The 21,128-nt window shown below is 32.5% G+C and overlaps 2 protein-coding genes across 5 annotated transcripts; one reads left to right on the plus strand and one right to left on the minus strand.

Annotated features, from left to right (window-relative positions):
• Positions 1-697: 697 nt before the first annotated feature.
• Positions 698-3,155, minus strand: LBD15 (LOB domain-containing protein 15). Of its 3 annotated transcripts, none has more exons than XM_022291129.2 (3): positions 2,661-3,155; positions 1,787-2,066; positions 698-1,233 (listed from the first exon to the last, which is right to left on the minus strand). In XM_022291129.2, exons 1-3 carry the CDS (start codon positions 2,672-2,674, stop codon positions 799-801), a joined length of 729 nt encoding a protein of 242 aa, XP_022146821.1. In that variant the 5' UTR covers positions 2,675-3,155; the 3' UTR covers positions 698-798. The 3 variants fall into 3 exon arrangements, with proteins under 3 accessions (XP_022146821.1, XP_087974195.1, XP_022146822.1); XM_088118069.1 differs by having other exon boundaries at positions 1,787-2,101; XM_022291130.2 differs by lacking the exon at positions 2,661-3,155 and having other exon boundaries at positions 1,776-2,060.
• A 10,477-nt stretch (positions 3,156-13,632) lies between these two features.
• Positions 13,633-19,741, plus strand: LOC111015958 (Haloacid dehalogenase-like hydrolase (HAD) superfamily protein). 2 transcript variants are annotated; one of them, XM_022291170.2, is made up of 11 exons: positions 13,633-13,879; positions 13,973-14,092; positions 14,238-14,306; positions 14,674-14,778; positions 14,879-14,933; positions 15,338-15,411; positions 18,254-18,337; positions 18,423-18,563; positions 19,048-19,113; positions 19,200-19,309; positions 19,431-19,741. In XM_022291170.2, exons 1-11 carry the CDS (start codon positions 13,787-13,789, stop codon positions 19,468-19,470), a joined length of 957 nt encoding a protein of 318 aa, XP_022146862.1. In that variant the 5' UTR covers positions 13,633-13,786; the 3' UTR covers positions 19,471-19,741. The 2 variants fall into 2 exon arrangements, with proteins under 2 accessions (XP_022146862.1, XP_022146861.1); XM_022291169.2 differs by having other exon boundaries at positions 13,636-13,879; positions 19,415-19,741.
• Positions 19,742-21,128: the final 1,387 nt, after the last annotated feature.

The following is a 21,128-nucleotide window of genomic DNA, read 5'->3' on the forward strand; positions in this document are numbered from 1 at the left end:
TCCTTTCCTTAGCCAACTTTCTTTTTAAAATCAATAATTCAGATTTCAGATCCCATCCTTCAATGCCACCGACTTACTTCCATGTGCTAACACTCTCTTTAGTCAACCAAAATTTAATCTCTCACATTTCTCTAACTTCAATACTTTCTCTCTACCTAGCTCTCCCAACTACTTCTCCCTCCCTCTCTCTCTCTCTCCATATTTTGCTTCATTTCCACACAATTTACTTGCTTTTAAAGGGAAGCGTTTTTCGATGCAACTAAAGTCTCACATCGATCAAAATCAGAAAAGGTAAATGCATATTTTCTTTAGCAAATATATATCGAGATGGAGGAATGAACCTTTGACTTTAAGGATCTTTATAAATTTATTGTCTATTGTTCGAATTGACAACAGTTAAGAGTGTAAACAAAGTTCCACGTTAGCTAGAGAATGAAAAGAAATGAGAACGATCATTTTCATTGGTCTGAGACCTTTTGAGTGAAATCAAAAAATATAGATTTATTTACATTCATTATTTTTAATTTTCTTTTAAGGTTTTAAATGTTACTTTTTTTTTATAACATATGGGATGGGGGATCGAACTCACACCCTTTGATCGGCAAATGTTACTTTTTAAATGGGGAGAATTTAGTACTAATTAATTATGTGAAGATCACACATTTGAAAAAAAATTTTATTTTTTAGCAAAAAGGAATTAAAATACCAAAAAGGGGTCTCAATATCACCCCACAACTTTTCCTTCCAATCTTATTCCAAGTAAAAATTGCCTTTCTTTTAAAACCCTAATCTACAAATCTAAGAATCCAATTGATGAGTAGTAGAAGTCCTAACAAAGTAGGGAACATTTTCATCACTTGAAATAGTACTATAATCAGCCGCCACCGCCACGGCGGGCCGGTTGTACAATGAAGAGGAGGAAGAAGCTGAACCGTCATAATGAGGCGGTGGAGGCAACAGTGGAGGTGGTGGTGGCACGGCGATCGAAACGACCTCAGCCGAAGACGAAAGAAAAGGCACATGTTGAGGAGAAGAGTGAATGATATTAGCTTCTCTATATTTGTATCTTAAAATCTCAGCTCTAACTGCATTGAGTTCAACTTGTAATGCTTGGATTTGGTGTTGTAGAGCTGAAATGGCGCCCATGCAGCCATACACAGGATCTCTCAGCCTCACATTCGCTTCATAGACAAGGCTATTTGCAGCATCTGCTCTTTGATTCTCTGCAACTTCCTGCAAAAAGCTTTCATTACATTAGGGGTCCAAAAGAAATCGATGAAGATCGTCTCGTATCGTTTTAATTTATTTTTGTTAAATTACAAATTTGGTCTCTAAACTTTTAAGACGGTGTCTATGCAACTTTCTAATTATATGTCAATCTAGTCCCTATATTTTAAAAAGTTTTTAATAGGTTCTTCCACTTTTAATTTTAATTTTGTATCTAATAGGTCACTATTGTTAATTCGTGTAATACTCACGTGGCAACGAAATAGAGTTAACAGTATTTATTTTATTATTTTTTTAAGGAATAAAACATTTACAATATAGGCCGTGCGAAAGTTCCCTACATGACCTCTTAAGTAGATAACAAAATTGAAAGTTATAGCCACTAAGGTATACTCATGTTGGCAACGACATAGATTTAAGTAGATAACAAAATTGAAAGTTTAGAGACCCAGTAGAATCGTTTTAAAGTATAAAGACTAAATAGACACAGGTACAAATGACTGAGAATAGACAAGATATAAAGTTCAAGACTAAACTTATGATTTAACCTTTCCGTTACCATGAGCATCTTGGAGACGTTGCTGGCACCGAAGACCTTGTGCACGGAGGCAAACTTGTGAGGTTCGTGGGGGGAGAAGTATGGGGAGAAGGGGCATTCTTGGACACACCTTCTTCTCAAAAGCTTGCAGGCCGCGCATGGCGTAATGGTGTTGAGAGTCCCAGGAGGAGACTGTAGCGTCGTCTGTCTTCTTCCCATAATTTGGTGTGGAAGATTATTTGATGACGATGATACATCTGTCTCTCTCTTTATCTTCTTCGCTATCTCGTCGAATCTCTCTCTACAAACCATCACAAGGAAACGATGACTCGTTTTCTAAAAAAAAAATGAAAGAGAACGAAGAAAGTTGATCATGATAGTTTGATCAAATTATCCCTTTTAATTTCTCTCTCATACAATTAACCGTATAAACTTATGAATATAAGCCTAGTTCAACGATTAGATCGAAGGCATAAAATTATAATTATATATTTTTTTTGAAAAAAATCAATCACCTTATTCTAGCCTCCCTGTTTGATCAACCCATCAAACTCAAAAGCCGAAGCTTATGAGTTACCATAAATTTGATCTTTTATAGATACCTTTAACATTCTCCCTCACTAATGGGCTTAGAAATTTACACAAAACCCAACAAATCTTCGAACACATAAGACCTCTAATACTATGTTAAATCGCCGTCAACCCAAAAAACTTAAAGTTGATAGGGTATGCAGTAAATTTCTAACCTCCCAACTCACTAGTAACTTTCTCATTCCTTTGGAGATTAAAGGTTCGAATCCTCCCACCCATTAAGAAAACAAAACACGCGAATCATATCGTTCCCACCCCCGAAACAATTTCCCGACGACAGAGAAAGAGATAAGTTTCTCCTCACCTTTCTTTGGACATTCAAGCATGCTCCGATCTTCAGCTCAACCCAAGCACCACAAGGTAGAGAGTCAAAGAAAGAGAAACTAAAGGAGTGAAGTTAAGAAAAGAAGATCAAAGGGAGCTATGTCTGTACGAGGATTATTCCATGGAAGAAGAAGATCTAGAAATTAAAGAGAGAGAGGAGAAGAAGAAGAAGAAGAAGAAGAAGAAGAAGAAGAAGAAGAAGAAGAAGAAGAAGAAGAAATCATAAATAAATATAAATGGGATCAATGGGTCCTCACGTGTGAGAGTTTTGACTTTGGGAGTTTGCTTGTTTTTCCCATATCGCCATGGGTTTGAAGCAGCAGCTAGCTCAAGCTTTTTACAGAATGGTCTCGAAGGAAGAGAAGGGAGAAAAAGAAATGGAGATCATGTTAGTTTGTTGTCAAAATCAAGAACCACCCATATTTCTCTATGTGTAATGTATAATATAAATAAATAAATGGGATTTTGGGCATCACCGTAGGGAAGCCGCAATGGGGATTGGGGAGACGAGACACACAGATTTTATAGAGAGACCAACAGTCTATTTCTGTCTAACTCTACACAATAAAAACTTCCTTCTAAGCACAGTTTTGAGTTTTTTTGGGTGAAAATTAAACTTCAAATTTTTTTTTTTTCTGTTTCTTTTTCTTTTGGTAATTTAAATATTATTTTGGTCTCTTATTTTCTGGTTTGGTTTGGTTGGGTGGATATGCTTTTAAAACAATTTTGGTCCATCTACTCTCAACTTTTGTTTGTTTTTTAAACTTTCAAAATATTTCGGTTCAATGTTTACGAAATTTTAATCTAAACTTTATATTCAATGGAAACTTTTTAATACAATTTTTATGGTTATATTTTAAAATTTTTGTGTGAAGTGACAGTTAAAATTATGGCAGAGGAAATGAGATAAAAAAATGAGAACGAATGAAGTAAAATCCCATTGGAATTTTTCTTATTTTTCTTCTTTGCTTTTAGGTTAAATTGGTATTTGAACTTTAATAGACTTTAGATTCATGGCGCCAAAGTTTGAGTTTTATTTAATCTAGGTTATAAAAACTTGGGATTTTAGTAAGAATAATAACAGGTCAACATTAATCTCTTTTTTGACCCGTAGTAGAGAATTAATAATAATGTAAATAACATAATAATAATAACATAAATAAAAATGGTTAATTTTTTAGTAGTGACAAATTTGGAAAATTCTGTCCAATCCGCAAGGAGGGAAGTATTTTTTCTTATCATAACTTGTTTATGACTGTAAAAGTTGGTAGGTAAATATTTTAAAAAGTTAATTTATCTATGAATAAAAAATTAAATATGTCGTAGTTCTTTGCATTTAGTAGTTGTTTAACTTAATTAGTATCGAAAGTTCTATGTTCGAACTCCTCAACAACGTTGATTTTTATGGGTTAGGGGATTAATATAGGGTGTGTTTCTTCATCTCTCCTTCTCGCCTATCTCTGGCCAACCTTTGTCACCATCGTCGCCGATCGCTCTTATCCTTGCCCATTGCTTGCCACCCGTCATCATCCTCATGACCAGAATCATTCCAATTGCCCTCGTTAGAAAAGGGGATCGGAGGAGCCTCCCTCCCTTCCTGGAGGCTCCTTCCTCTTTCGATATGGAAAATCATGTTTAAGATATGATTAAAAAGCATGTATTAAGCATAAAACTAGATGTCAAAATGAGCATAGTTCAGCGGTAATTAGTATATACCTCCAACCATGAGGTTGAAAGTCCGAATCTCCTCCCCAATATGTTGTACTAAAAAAACATAAAACTAGATTTCTTCACCTTATAGGTTAACATGTAGAAGCCTAATCTATGTGTCAAAACACTCTAAGGAGGCAATTATTTTTTCTTTATTGTTTTGAAATATTTCATTCGAATTCTTATACTTTCAAATATTTTATTTAATAATTCTTGAATGCTAAAATATTTTTTTCTTAGTACTTGCCATTTAGTTTTCATTTTGCATTGGATCTTAAAATATATTTCTAAATAAAATAGTGTGACTTAAAATACAAATTTGTATAATATTTTTAAAATGGTGATGGAGTCAAAGCGAACTTAGCAATAATTAACATATATCTCCAACCAAGAGGTTGTGAGTTCAATCTCGCACCATATCCCACATGTTGTACTAAAAAAATGGTGATAGGATGACGTGTAAAAATAATTTTTATTTTTCTTTTTTGTGTGTCGGGACATTAGTTTTCATGGGGTTTACCCATTTTCATCCAACTCATTGAGAGACTTTCTTTACAAAATTACTCAAATATGTCAGTGATGTTCACAAAGAAAAAGACCACATACCCTTTTAAGATAAAAATTATAATTATAATTATAATTATCTTCTTCAGATAGTGACTTAATACTTTTAATTTTTGTTAATGATAATATTCTTCTTTTTTATAGTCTATTCTCAATCTCCATAACTAAGTGATTCTCTCAAATTTAAGTAATCTTATTAAATCTTATCTCTATATATTAAATTCAATATCATCATATGATCATACATATCACTTATTATACAGTGGCTAGCTAGATTAAAGAAATCACATATTTAAATTCTAGGTTTTACTTTGTTTTATTAAATTGGTCCGTTTTTGTATAAAACATTTTTTCTGACATTTAAAGAAGATCTCGGTCAACTTGAACGTAGCTTAACTAATCAAAGTATGATAGTCTAGTAAGGATGTTCATTTTCCCCCCGAGATACAGAGACCCACCTAAATTAAATGGGGCTCCGTGAGGCAAGGATGAGAAAAGTCTTTTCCCCGTCACCTAAACGGGGATATTCCCCGTCCCGTTTCCCGCCTCGCCTCATTTTATAGGTATATATACACTAAAAAAAATCTTATCATCTTCTCTATATATACGTATACTAAAAAAATCATATTCTCCTCTACCGACCCAATATATAGAGGATTGGACTACATAAATAAATTTTATCGTTGAAAATTAAGTAATTAATTAAAATTTACTTTAAAAAAATATTTAATTAAAAAATAATTTTAAAAATAAAAAATAAATGAGAAAAAAAATCTCCACGAAAACCAGATCCCCACAAAATTTCGTGAAAATTTTCGTGGGGATGGAAAATGAAATAGGAGCGCGTCCGCTCCATAAACATCCCTATAGTCTAGCCTAAAAGTTAAAGATTTGAATTCCACTTCGTTTAAATTATAATATTAAAAAAATAAATAAATAAGGACTCAAGAAGTATGTATAATATATTAATTGCACAAGTAACTTTTGATCTCATACTCTAAAATAAAATAAAACAGAAACTTTTATCTCGTTAAAAATAAGGGTAAATTTTTCATTTTTATCCTTTGTAAACAATTTTTGCTTAAAATTGCTCTCTCAAAAAAATAATAATAATAACATTTGCTTTTTCTCATATTCTTATATAAGGGCTATATTTTTATTTGACTTCTACTATATTCTATCACCTATATAATATTATTAGTTCATAAATGATGGACATATATTAATTAGAATAATAACTGATCGACACGTGTTACATTTTTTATGTCAAATTTTCTCATTAATTATTTAAATTAATGTTTTCAATAAAGTTTAAACTTTATTATGCATGCTATGTAATAATAACACACTAGCTATGGGAAGACACCTTAGGGACAAGCCTAGCTTATACATATGACAATTTAATATTTTAGGGTTTGGTATTGGATGTGTAATAGAATTGGAAAGGTGTTGATATCAAAGTTGGTGGTGAAAAGGAGGGAATTGAAATCACAAATATTAATGGATCTCAAAGAGTAGAATTGAAGGGTATAAAAACATTAAACAATATGATTTTAATTAGATTAGAAAGCATACTCTTAAATATATATGCTTAGATTGCAAGTAAAAAAAAATAGAAGAATCCATTATGGTTTGACCCCTCTTTTAAGCCTTATAATCCGCCCCGATGTTCTCTCATCCCCAACCCAATCACCTCTCTCTCCCTTGCTCTATTGAGTTGATTTTATATATTTCTCTCTCATAAACTTCACAAATTTAAACCATTAATAGAGCGGTTAATCTTCCTAATAGACGTATTAAATCCATTCAAACTGTTTAGTATAGTTCAATTAATAAAGACATATATACTAAAAGATATTAGAGATTCAAATATCCACGCAAGCATTATTGAAGTTAAAAAAACCCCTAATTTTATACTTAAATTTTAATCTCACAAACCAAGTTATAATGTAGACATAAGTTTTATATATATATATCTATATATATGTATATAATTTCTCCAAAAAGAACAAACATAAATTATATAAAATTGGTTTTTGAGGGATAGAATAGGGCCAATTGAAAAAAAAAAGTTAAAATGTTAAATTTTATCTATATTTAAAATGTTAACGTTGACACCTAGTGTCCAGGTTCGAGTCACACTTCCGTTGTGTTGGATAATTGGCGGTAATTGCAGATACCCTTGATTTATAGGGCGACTCACAAAGGGGTTGAGCCACACTGTGAACAATTTTCGAGTTATCAGAAAAGAAAAATGTTAAATTTTATCTATCTTTACGAAAATTTCTAACTTCGCTCTTACCAATCCCAAGATTTAAACATCCCTAAAATGCATAAATTGAACTTTGAAGGGTGTTGATGCATAAATCTAGTCTATCGGTTGACCAAATATCACACCAAAGAGACTCGACGACGTTAACCTACAAAATAGAGAAGACTAAACACTGGTGTTGTAAAGCCACACACACTTTGATGCTTAAGTTAGAGACCAAGGTTGAAGAATGTTGTAGTTTAGAGTATAGTTTTTAGGTACGTTGAGTCTCTCTTCTATTTATAGGAATCATAATTTCTAGGAAACCTAGCTACTTGGACTTTGGATGTAGCATCGTCGTAGGTCGGATGTACGGAAAAAAGACAATCCACCAGTTAGTTAACCTCACTGACTAGGCATAGGGTCGTCCTTCGAGACGTTGGACTGCTGGTCAGCGGCCGAGGTCTTGTTGGCTTCGGCCGATGTTGGGTGATCTTGGGTTGGCTGGACCCCGTTCCACCACTCGTTCGTCAGGCTTTTAGGTTGGGACTTCCGTTATTTTTTCTTCTAATTTTGGTCCATTTGGAATTTCTTTTTTGTCTTTAAATGGGTATGTATCTTGTTTGTCGGGTTGAGCTTTATTTCTTCCCTTACAATTTGTTTTTAGGGGAATTTCGTTTAATTACAGTTTTTTTCGTGTAGAAAATGTATTTGGAAGAATAATTTTTAAACAAGAAGGAAAAAACAAGACTTTTAACTGTTTTTGCTTTCTCAACTAATTGTCATTAATAACTGTTAAATTATGTTTAAATGGATTAAGTAAAATAAAATACAATAATAGAGTATAGGTTAAACTACCAATTATTGTTAAGTCATTACCACAATTCACTTTTTTTATTTACATGAAAATAAGTTAGTATATTTTCTATTTACATGCTCATAGCTTTTTGAGTATTTGAGTTATATTAGACTATAATAGAATAAAATAAGGGAATTTTGGTTTTGAAAACAATAGTTAAGGGAGTATTGTGAAATCTTAACCAAATTAGTAATACGGGACCAAATTGGAACTTTTAAAACCAACCAAAATCATAAAAACCAAATTGAAACACTTAAAACTGTAGCAACCAAATTAAAACTAGAGGTCTATTTGATAACAAGTTTCTATTTCTTTGTTTCTTGTTTCTCATTTCTATTTATTGTTTCTTATTTCCTATTTTTTAATAAATAGACATAGAGTTGCATTTGGAATTTTTCCTTGCTTCTTGTTTTTTCTTTTTTGTTATTGAAAAAAATAGAAAAAGATGTTTTGTAACAATTTCTTGTTTATCGTTCTCTAAAATTTTAATTTAAAAAATTAATATAAAAATTAAATATTCAAAACTTTTATCTTATATTTATTTTTAATATTTTATTATACATTTAATAAGTCAAAGATGATGTCAAAGTGAGTGTAGATTCGTGGTAATTGGCATATATCACCTTATCAAATATGTCCTAAGCTGTCGACATGAGCGGTCAGCAATACATTTACTTATTCTCTTAAGATAAGGATTCAAAATTTCAGTTTAGTGTACTAAAAAAAATAGAAAATTGTTTTAAATTTAATTTGAAAACAATTTGAAGGACAAAATACATTTTTGGTCCCTGAAGTTTGAGGTAGGTGTCTACTTAGTCCCTGAAGTTTCAAAATGAACGCTTTTGGTCCTTGATGTTTAAAGTAGGTGTCAAATTGGTTTCTGAAGTTTTAAAATGAACACTTTTAGTCCCTGAAGTTTGAGATATAGTTCTAAATAGTCCATGATTTTTTTTGTGTGTTAATTAACTAATATAAAAATGACGTGGCAAATTGCAATTAAATTGTTTATTGTAGTTGTTGATGTGGCAAATTATATTAATTAAATGATATATGTCAGGTATGAATGGCGGACAACGGTGGTTGCCGGAAAAGGGTGGGAGAAAGAGAGAGGAAGAGATTAGGAGATGAGAGAGAAAGTATAATCACCTACGCATATATTATTTAATTAATATAATTTGTCACATCAGTGACTATAATAAACAATTTAATTGCAATTTGTCATGTTATTTTAATATTAGTTAATTAACAGTAAAAAAAATCAAGGATCATTTAGAACTATTTCTCAAATTTCAGGGACCAAAAGTGTTCATTTTAAAATTCCAAGGACCAAGTTGACACCTACTTTGACCAACCATGTTAATTTTGAAACTTCAGGGACCAAGTAGCCACCTTCCTCAAACCTGAAGGACCAAAAGTGTTCATTTTGAAACTTCAGAAACTAAATAGACACATACCCTAAACCTCAGGACCAAAAATGTATTTTGCCCCAATTTAAACGGTAAAACAATAGCAAACCGTTTTAAATTTTAATTTGAAAATTATTTTTAATAAAAAATACATCCAAAGCCATAAATTATATTTGACTCATTCCCCATTACACATGTCACATAGTTGAGAGAATCTAAACATATAATTTGAAAGGTCAAATAACATATATCCTACTTAGAATTAAAATACTTCATGAAAAATGAAATCTTCACCCTCTTTCTTTATTTTATTTTACTTTTTTATTTTGTGAAAAGAAAACAAACATTCTACCCAAATACATGGTTCAACTTTACATGCCAAAATTTATCATTGCTTTTGGACTAAACCCTCTATTTGGTTTCCATATTAGACTTTGCTTCTGACCATTTAAAGGTCAAATAAAGTAGGTGGAAACTTATACTAGAAAATTGATTCTAAGTTAAATATGTAATTTACTATATCAAAATTAACCAATATGATCGATCTTTCATTTATAACATGGAGAATTTCTTTATCTAAAATAGTCAAAGTGAGAATTATGAAAGATATCTTTTGAAGAAAATAGGCTGTTGTCCTTGTATTTAATTCAATAAGTGATCAATTTTAATTTCTTCAAATGAAATCTTAAATTTAAATATTGTTGGTGTATATTAGAATAAGACTGATGTTGACTAGTCAAAGTGAGTATAACTCCGATAATTGACATATACCTCCAACTAAGAGGTTGTGAGTTCGATCCCTTATCTCACATGTTGTACTAAAAAAAGATAAATGTTGACTAGATTATATAGTAAATTTTGCTACATGAAAGGGGTAATTTTGTAAAAGACTAAGAGACGATGAAATCCAAAGAATTTGAAAAATATACATCTTTTCAAAACCAAAAATTACAAATACAATTTTCATTAAGATTTATTTTCCTAAATTCTTGAGGCATTTATTTTGCCAAAAACATCTTTTTCTCCTGGCACAAGCATAGTTTAATTTGTGAAGACGTTATATTTACCCTTTGAAGTTGAAGATTTAAATCTTCCCATCGTAACTTTTTAATTCAAAAAATATATATTTACTTTTAAAACAAATATTTTTTTAGACCAACATATCGGTTTCTATCCTACCATATATTTAAGAAAAAAGTATTTACAAATATAACAACTTATAAAAGTAAATTTTATAGAGTAAGATTCGGAGAGACATAAAGGATATTATGAAAAGCTTACAATACCAAAATCTTTAACTTGGGATTTATAGCTTCCATGCATTTTTCCACCACTTTTTTTTTTTTTAACTTTCATATAATACTTCTCCATAAACATGTTTCTTAAGGGGCAATTCACACGAGGAGCAAGTAGAGAAATAACCTTTGAGGGGTTGTTTGGTTGAAGGTTTAAAATATATAGCTTGTGATTAAGTTGCGTGGAAATCAAAGATAAACTGTGTTTGGTTGTGTAGGAGAATGTTAACAGAATTTTATGGAAATAAATGATTAATATGCTTATTGTTGAAGGGAGTGATGTCATATTTGTTTTAAAATTAATCAAAATCAACTCTCAACCATTAATTCACCTTATATAACTTTAAATAAATAATGGGTAGTTAATTTATTTTTATTAAGTTAAATTATTAAAAAAAGTAATTATAAACTTTTTTTTTTAAGAAAAAGGTTTCAACCCTTTAACTTTCTAGTTCTAAAATTTTATTTTAACATTTTTAAGGGGCAGAGTTAATTTGTTGCTCAACTTTGATTTAAAGGTAGAAAAGAAATTTAAATTTTTGTCAAATAACTAATAAAGAAAAAGATACGATAGGAAAAAATAAATAGTAGAAAAAAACGGAAGAAAAAAAAGAAAGTACAAACCAAAAAATCAAATAGCAAAAAAGAAACGAAAATAGAAGGCAAATAAAGAGGGAGAGGAGAGAGAGATAATTTTAGAGGAGAGGGGGAGGATTTTTTGGAGAGAGAGATGGGTTAAAGAGAAACTCCACAAACTCCATTTAACGTGTTAATGATGTGAACTTTATATATGTCCAAGCTCATTCCCCCTCTTGAACCCTCCGACCCAACGGCTCCAGGAGGAAGAAGTTAGGATGATGAAATAGAATTCTTCATGCTTGTGTGGCTAAAAGGGTTTGGTTGAAAGCCCTTAAAACCAAAGGCCCACTTAGTTTTTGGGCCTACAAATTTCTCTCCAACTCTTCTAATCTCTCTCATGCGGCCCTTATTCATTTGTTGCTTCACTCAAGAATTGGACACCATCTAAGATGTTGAAAGACTTTCTTGAGAGCTCAGGATATGTTTGAAAGTAATTTTGGTTAAATATAAATTCAATGGTATATTATGGTCGAATATTACCATTTTAAATAGAACTGATTCTAGCTCTGATTTTAGTCTTTCAAACATGTCATTATATACAATGAAATAAGTATGATTTTAGAAAATGGAAAATAAACATGCCCATGGCTCCATCGCTTTGATTAAATTTCCTTCCATTGTTTGGGATATTAACCGGATTTGGTAATATTTTCATTTTTTGTTTATGTTTCTTCTTTTTCAATAAAGAAAAATAGAATTACATAACACCAACACCTATGGATTCAAGAATGATAAACACAATGATTTTATTTATGTTTTGGAATAAAATGGGGAACGAGAACAAGAAACAAGAACTTGTTTATGTTTTTTCCAAAATTTCTATACACTTTTAAGAATTAAGAATATTCCAAAAGATGAGAAACAAAAAACATAAATATACGCTACCAAATGTTTGGATTTCTTAATAAAATTGAAAATAAGAAATAAGAAATGAAAATGTTGTCAAACGGACATTATGAATATGTTTAATTACTTCCCTGTTTATAAACATAACCTTGTATTTCTTGAAAGTTGCTTGTTGCCTCTTTTTACCATATAGATCTTGAGTTTATTTTTCATTAGTTTTCAAACTAAATCCTACCTTTTTTTTTATTAAAAGTAAATAAGTAAAATGAAGCAATAATTCAGGAAGAAAAAATGATTGATACTAGGACATACTAAAAAAATATTTATATCATTATTTTTTTTTACAACATGTGGGGATGAGAGATCGAACTTACAACCTCTTGGTTGGAAGTATATGTGGAGCTATGCTCACTTTGACTTCATATCATTAATCTATGTCTCTAGAAGTATTTTTGTACAAGAGATGAGATATCTTCTGCACATATTAAAAATAAGGAGATAGAGGGTCCTCTTATTGTAAACCATTTTTGGGGAGAAAATGGCCAACCAAGAGTGTCAGTTAATCAAGATAAAGAAATTCATGCTCCCCACACATTTTATGATCTTATAAACAAAAAGATCGTTCAACCCCATTTTGGCCCTATACAACTTTGTGAATTCGACATCTTAAGTCTGGAGAGATATAACTGGAGGGTTTTAGAAGTCTAAGTTTAGGAAAACTATGTTTGAGGTGGAGGTTAAAGAATAGTGTTTAGAAAAACCATGAGAGGCACTAAGTTTGGGAGGAGTAGGTTTGGAGTCCAAATAAAACTCCGTGATATTATTCAAACATAACTCCAAGCTTGACAAATCCACGAGGCAACACGTGGGTTCAATATCTTGAACCAAACCCACCTAAACCTAAACTTAAACTCAAACCCAAATCCTCACCCCTGAAAAAACTCTCACTCAGTTCTCTATCACAATCGTTACTCATCTAATTTCAAAGCAACAAATGAGTTGACCCAAACAAAGCATCTTGTACCTATAAAAAAAACAATTCATAACGAGTCAAGTCTATTAAACATCAACCCACTTTTGCTATTTGAAAATGTCAAAATTCAAAGCTTTTCTTGAGGTAGATTAGGGTTTTGTACCTAAAATCACAATTTTTATTTTTCTTCTGATTTTCACTCTAACATTACAAATAAGGAGATGGAGGTAGAGATTTTACGTAAATTGAGTGAAAAAGAATTTTCGAACTTTCTTTTTTTTTTTTTTTTCTTCTTAGGATAAGGGATGTAAGTATCAATTAACAAGAATCGATGTGGCATTTTTGCATTGAATTTGAAAGCACAGCCGTATCCAAATCCACAAATATCCAATATCCAATATCCAATACTTGGTAAAAAGGGTCACGGAGGCCATCCATGCCGTGGGGATTCGCTACGACTCTACGAGCTTCTGCTTCACAAAAGGGGCAAAAACAGAAAGAGAAAAAAAAGTGGCTTTTAGAGGCTTCTGCCTCTCCACCAATCGCCCCTTCTTCGTAGACTCATGGACTGCACTTGCAGCAATTTCAGGAGCTCCACTGCTCCTCTTTCGTGGGCACCCTCTTCCTCTTCTCGGCTCCCGCAGTCCCTATTCATGGTATGCTTTGTTTTTTTGCCTTCCCCATTTCGTCCCCTTTTCTTCTTTGCCTTCGTTTCTTTGTTTATGGTGGGTTGTTTCTCATTATTGCAGAAATTGAAGCGTTTGAACTTGATTAAACATTCTGGGGTGGTGATGAGCGTTTCTGGGTCCGGCGAAAATGGCTCCCTCGATAGGTTTCCCCTTACACCCAACAAGCTTTTCATGCAGGAGGTGCTAAATTCTCTTGTATTTTCGCGATTAAGCTTTGGGATTTTAAGTTTTTAAGTGATGGGGTTTTCATACGTTTCAATGTTTCAAGTTTCGTGAACATGTTCTATTTGTTTGTTGCTTTTTCTGATCAATGTTTGTATTTCAGGCGATTGGAGCTGAATATGGAGAAGGATTCGAGACTTTTAGACCGGATGGTCCGATGAAAGTTGATGTGGTAAGGAAAAGGTCGACCCTAAGAAGCACGGACCCGACATCTTAAGTTCACGGACATGTCAAGGACACGTTTATTACAATATACATTTCTTAAATATGTATTACTTTTACATATTCAATGATTCTCATGAAAAAAGTTTGTTTTAGTTTATGATCCCATCCCTATGCATTTATGATACAATGTCTTATGTCCAAATGTTGAAGATAAGTATCGGACCCATATTCAAATTGTTCAACTAGTGTCGGACGTGGACATGTTTCCATGCTTTATAGAGTGGACTAATACAAGTTATATTCAGCTACTTATATTCAGGTTGCTTATTAAGCTTAACTTGAGAGTTTTAATCCTTATTCCAATTTTCAACCAGGATTTTTTGAACGATAGACTGCAAGAAGGGTTTCTTCGACGAATTCGTTATGCTATGAAACCAGATGAAGCATACGGCCTAGTTTTCTCTTGGGATAATGTTGTGGTAAATTATGTCTCCTTACAAATTCAACTTTTACGCTTGCTGGTTATTGTTACTTCCATGCTACTATATGTCCTGATTATATGTATATAATTCTTTTCAGGCAGATACTCAAACTTTAAAGTTAAATGCATGGAAGCAACTTGCCTCAGAAGAAGGTGTTGTTATATTTCTTTGGGAATTACTGTATAGAATCTAGATGCATATATTTGAAGTGTAGACAGAAGAAAAAAGAACAAAATTATACAAAGCTTTTATTTAAAATTTTATAAGGATCAATGTCTAATAGGAGCCAGCCTAGATGTAAAATGATATCAGAATTTACATTTCTACCCTTGATTTTGAAAAGACAAGAGGTCTGTGCCTAATGTAATCAAACTATCAAGTGATTAGGTGGTTAGTCTGCTAGATGTCGAGCGAACAGATGATGTTACTTCCATATTGGTTTGAGAAATGAGGAGATATAATCTCTTTTTGGTTTAGCTTCCTCTTTTTTCTGAGGATATTCGAATTATGGAACCTTTTTACATTTGTTTTCTTATTTCAATTGTAATTACTGTAGGAAAAAGAGTTCCTGAAGATGGTGATGTGCAGAAGCTAATGCTTTATGCAGGTGCAGATCAAGTACTGCAGAAGGTAAGTTTCTTTATCTTCTTTTTTCTTTTTCTTTTTCCTCATTATAGAAATTAAATATGTTTTAATAAAAGTTGGCTGGTTTATTACCTTTATTGAAATATGCTTCCCATCGTACTTGCATACAAAAATATATTTCTTTCTTGGAGAAGTAACTAATGTTCTGTAATGTTAGCTATCCGAAAACTGCGCTCTAATTTACAGTCACTCGAAAAAAGATCATTAATTTGTATTTCAATTGCGCGGTCAGGATTAGAGAGGTTGCCAAGTTCTCAAACACTTCCCCCAATCCTTGTAAGCTCTGTTGTTTCTGTCCAGCCATAAGCCCCATACTCCATAGGATGTAATGGATAGATTGATTACATTAAACCACAGATTCTATGCTTTACTCCATGAAAGTATGTTATGCTTTACTCCATGAAAGTATGTTATGCTTTACCCTTGAGCAAGTAGCACAGTAACTGGATTAAATTCTCCTCCAATTAAGGATAAAATACCCATGAGACATGAGTATCCAAACATTCGGCGAATGGAGCTCCAACGCTTCTTGCTGTATGGAAGAGAGAGGTTGCTATGTGATGAATTGTTCTTTTCTTTTCTTTCTTTCTCTCTCCTCTGCCTCATCCTTTCCGCCATCTTCTGATTTTACACCTTTTCAACTCAGTTTTTACCTTTTCTTCCTTTCATTTTGTATTGTTCTTTCCCCCCCAAAAGGAGTTGGCATCGACAAATTATAGATGGAAATTTTTTTCTCAATAACATATCTCCTGTCTTTTTGTTTGACCCTATTGTCTTGGGCTGTTTTTTTGTACGCCCCTGTGGTCTTTGTTCTCTTTCATTTTTTCCCAATGAAAGCTTGATTTATTATCAGAAAACATCTCTCTCTCTTTCTCCTTCTATGCCTCTCATACACACATCAGCATTTGAGGCTTGAGGGTTGTACTTGTGTTACTTGAGGTTTTCTTGAATTTGGTAAAGATTCATGTAATAACATTCGTGAGGAGCTTGGATACCTTAATCTAGATGCATTGTTGTGTGGTTAAGGATAAATAAAATTCCTTAGCAATATTGGTGATGGGTGAAGTCTAGAGATTATTCAATGAACTCCAAGAATGAGTTTGATTGGATTTAATTACATTGGAATTTTTTTTTTTTTTTTTTTTAATGCTTTGTACCTGTTCGAAGGTTTGAGGAGTTACAATGGATAAGTTTTTTGCTTCCACAGGAAGTGAAATACTTACATCTCCACAAATATTACTATTTCATTGAGTCACGCCCCAAGATAGTGCCACATTTCTTATGACTTTTTACTGGTGTAACTGACAAGAATCTGTTGCTACCTTAGAACTATTATAGTTACCTTGTCAGTTCTCTCGATAAGTCTTGTAACTTCCTTGACCTTTAGACACTAGCAGAAGTCAACTCTCATACATCGGTCTTACAATTGCAAAGATGTATTTGTGGTAGATAGTTCCACCACCCCCACCCCCTGATAAGAGACAAAAATGTATAAAGAGTAACAAGAAAGACAGCCTAAGGGCTAAGAGTAAGGGCAGGGGGACAAAGAGCCCCCTCCCTAAAAAACTAGTGTAGAGTAGTGTTCCAATCTTGAAGAATCATGGCTAGACTATAGTTACAAAAAAAATCCCTTTGGTTAAAGCACCATAAAGGGGCCAGTCAGCTGTACACTATTACAAAAATATTGATGAGAGGATTGTTTGCTGTGAAAAACTATCCGATTTGTCTCCCAAATACACCAAAAAAGGGCTCTTGCTGCACAACCCCACATAACTCTAGATTTCTTTTTAAGCCTATCATTTCCCCCTTTTGTGAGGTACAAGACTATTTCGATTTTCATCAAATTATTTAGAGAGAGTTATCCCGCGCTTCTAGCATATTATCTACCTACCTACATTTGGCATACGAGTACCCTGTACCCTTTTGTCTAGCGTCATTTGACAGAAAATGGTAGCATTGAAACATTCACATATTGCCATTAATCATTTTTTTAACTGGAAAATATATTCTGTGTTGTAAGTCAAGATGATAGTATAAATTAATACAATAATTGGTTTCTTAATCAATTATACTATAGCATGCCGAACAAGAGAGCAGGAGTGTCTCTTTTAATAATAATATAACAATTGAGAGATAATGTTTTAGTCATGGACTAAATTTTCACGTACTTTTTTTGTCTCAAGAGAATGAATGGCGGTGGATATTTTAGTAAAGTGAACAAAAAACCCTGACTTCTTTCATCATGATGCAAAAGGTAACAAAAACATGAGGAAGACAATCGCCTCTTTGAAGGTGTTTGATCGAATCCAATTCTTATTTTATTGATATCGAGAGGTACAAACTTGGGGAAGGTTCAAGGGCTCCCCTCTCTCCAAAATAACCAACTGACTAAGCTTACTAAAAAGATCTCTCTTTCCGTATCCGCTATACACATATATACCCTACTTTGTCCACACTCATTCACACCTCACAGTCACGCATTTTTCCCCACTCCCCTCATTCTCTTCCTACAGTAGACATTAGTAATTGGGGGCCTATACCTATCAGCTATCGGTGTTCTTCATAGCCAACTTCTAGTAACTAGTGGCTTAACCCCTTACTCTTAATTTAGCATCACCTTGTAAACACTGATTCATGGTAGCTAGAACATGGTGTGATAAGAAGTCTGAAGCACTAGCTGGTACCTGGTTTTTTTAACTGTTAATTTCACTGTGATTGCTCCATTCTATTCCTTGCTTATCTTTTTAGTTTATGATCTTGCACTATTTTCCCAATTATCAACAATTTCTTCTTTTAATGCTTTTGACAACTCTGTTAAACCTTTCAGCTTCTTCTTTGGGGCATAGCAGAAAGTGAGCTGGATAGATTGAAATTGAGGTTTTCACAGTTGTATTACAGAGGTCTTCTTTCTGTGAGTACTACTTCCCATACTTGTATAGATTGTCTTAGTTGTTAGATTGATCGAACAGAAATTATGTAAATATTTTCTTATTCAGCTTAAAACACCGATTGACGGCCTCAAAGAGTGGCTGGATGCCGTGTCTACAGCTCGCATTCCCTGCGCCGTTGTTTCAAGTCTTGATCGGAAACACATGCTTGAAGCATTAGAACGGATGAATTTGAAGAAATATTTTCAGGTTGACACATTGGTTCCTCGAACCTTCTCTTGCATGCAAAGCTAGAAGTCTGAATAGCTTTGACTTTCAAGGTTATGTTTAATAGGTTATTGAACTTTCAATTTTGTGTCTAATAGATCCACGATCTATTAATATTTGATTAAATTCACGGATTTATTGGACAATTTTTGAAAATCCAGGGATCTATTAAACACTGTTTAAAGTTTAGGATACCACCCTCAAAGTTTAGGACTAAACTTAAATTTAACCAACTTTATTCTAAGCCAGATAGATAGCATAAATGGGCAGATATGATTACTTTTCATGATTTTTATATTCAAGTAATATTTTGGAATTCTCCTGAACGGACTTTCATTCAGTTGTGTTTAACCTATTCGTGGCAGCCTGTTGACAATCAAACCATTAGTAGAAATAAAAGGCAATCAAGACATTGAATTAGTGTGGATTGTGCTTATTTTATTCGATGTTTACTATCTTTTTGCAGGCAATTGTAACGGAGGAAGACGGTATGGAGTCAATGGCTCATAGATTTCTATCTGCTGCTGTCAAGGTAGAGTCCATTTTGCATACTGTGAAATTCAACTGAAATAGGGAAGCATGCACGAAATTTTAACTTATGCTTATACTCGGTTGCAGCTGGATCGAAAGCCTTCCAAGTGTGTGGTGTTTGAGGACGATCCTCGGGGTATAACCGCTGCTCACAATTGTACAATGATGGCTATAGCATTGATCGGTGCCTACCCCGCGTATGTGCCTCATAAGAAACTAGATTTAACCAGTTAACAATACTATGCACACACGTTAAACGTCCCTAGTTCTTGATATATATACCTGAAAGATATAATGTGCAGATACAATCTAGTACAGGCCGATCTCGCAGTTGCTAGCTTCAACGAGCTCTCGGTGATCAACCTGCGGAGGTTATTCGCAAACAAGGGCTCGACGTTTATGGATTTGCAAAAACAGAGTGCCGAGAAAGCGCCATCAAAGAGAAAGCTTACCATCGATACGATATTCTGATTCATTTTGGTACATTCCTTAGTTTTCTGTGTATTTAAGTAGATGAACATGATGTGATGTCAATTCTTTTGTTGACCTCTCTCTCTCTCTCACCTGAAAACTTCCAAATGAAATTTGAAGAGTTAAGAGATGAAAATGGCTCCTGAGATTTAATTTAACCACACATCTTTCTTGGCTATTATGCAAGCTTCTATAAGAATCTGTCTAGAATGCAATTGTTTTAACTATAATTTTTATTTCACTGTAAGAAAAGTTATGGTTGAACAAGTAGAAAGTTGCCAAGAATCCGTTTCTCATTTCTTATTTTCAATTTTAATGTATTAAAAATTCTTAATTTAGTCATCCCATAAAAGAATTTATACTATAAGGTATATAAAAAGGTACGGATAAATTTTATCTACCCATTTTACCTTTTAATTTTAATCATTTTCTCTATTACTTTCAACTCAATTTCGTCATTCATCTCTCTCAAGATCTCTTCAAATTCCACCAATTCTCCCTTCTCCTTGTCCCCATACCACCTTTTTAATTTTCAAGTATTTTCTTCCTAACTTTACAAATTTCACTTTTTTCGAATAATTTTTTCTCTCTAAGAAACTTCATTTATCTCTCTTAATCATTTCATATTTTTTTTCTCATTTACTTTTCGACTATTTTTTCTCTACCCATCTAAATTCCTTACTCAAATTATCATTTATTTAAAATTTGTAAAGGTTAGATAGTATTTAGAGAAAGAGAAAATTAGAGGTGTGGGGATCAGGAGGGAGAAATTTGTAAAGATTAAGGAGGGAAAAATAGTAGTTAAAAAGATAGATAAAATTAGAGGAATGAAGAAAGTGGGATTTGTATTTGAAGGATAAAATTCATCTTTTTAAGATAATAGTAATAAAATGATAAATTTCATGTGCATTCAAGGGGTTGCTCACTAGTTATATTAAAAATTGTTAATAAAAAGATGATGTATCATTAAATTATTGTTTTCTTGATATATTTGAACATGTGTGCATGCTATTTGGACACACCACTTAAAAGAAATAGACTTTATTGATGAGCGGGTTGAATTTTGTTGAAGTGTAGGTTAGGTTTCACGGGTCAAGTAGAATCTAAATAATGTTTTTCAGTATCCAAATATATTAATAAAACAATAATTATTTATCAAACAATTTTTTTTTAGTACAACATGGCTTACCTAGGCTTGTTTTGCAACCATTTTTTTGCTAAAAAGAGAGATAAAATTAAGAATTAAGAATTAAGATAATGACCAAATTAATAATTACCAAAAAGATGAGAGACATGTTGTATATTTAGTCCTTTCAAAAAAGAAAAATGTTGTATTTTTAGCTATTTTAATCAATTGAATTAAGATACCAAACTAATTATTAAACTAATACCAATCAAAGTTCAAATGGTTAAGACATATTTGGACCAAAAGAACGGAAATTCGAATATCTACTCCATATGTTGTTGAATTAAAAAAAAAAAAAACTTCAAATGCAGTTTGGTTCCTGTACTTTCAAATTTTGTTCGTTTTAGCCTTTATAGTTT

This window comes from Momordica charantia (assembly GCF_013281855.1).
Source record: "Momordica charantia cultivar OHB3-1 chromosome 9 unlocalized genomic scaffold, Mcharantia_2.0 BLBB01000009.1, whole genome shotgun sequence".
Classification (NCBI taxonomy): domain Eukaryota; kingdom Viridiplantae; phylum Streptophyta; class Magnoliopsida; order Cucurbitales; family Cucurbitaceae; genus Momordica; species Momordica charantia.

Excerpts from the sequence above, each read along its gene's own strand:
- LBD15 (XM_022291129.2), bottom strand. Across the intron at positions 1,234-1,786 it reads ACGTCTCCAAGATGCTCATG|GAAGTTGCAGAGAATCAAAG; the intron begins GTAACGGAAAGG and ends AGCTTTTTGCAG.
- LOC111015958 (XM_022291169.2), top strand. The coding sequence starts at position 13,787 with ATGGACTGCACTTGCAGCAATTTCAGGAGCTCCACTGCTCCTCTTTCG. Across the intron at positions 18,338-18,422 it reads ATTACAGAGGTCTTCTTTCT|CTTAAAACACCGATTGACGG; the intron begins GTGAGTACTACT and ends TTTCTTATTCAG. Across the intron at positions 19,114-19,199 it reads TTCTATCTGCTGCTGTCAAG|CTGGATCGAAAGCCTTCCAA; the intron begins GTAGAGTCCATT and ends ACTCGGTTGCAG.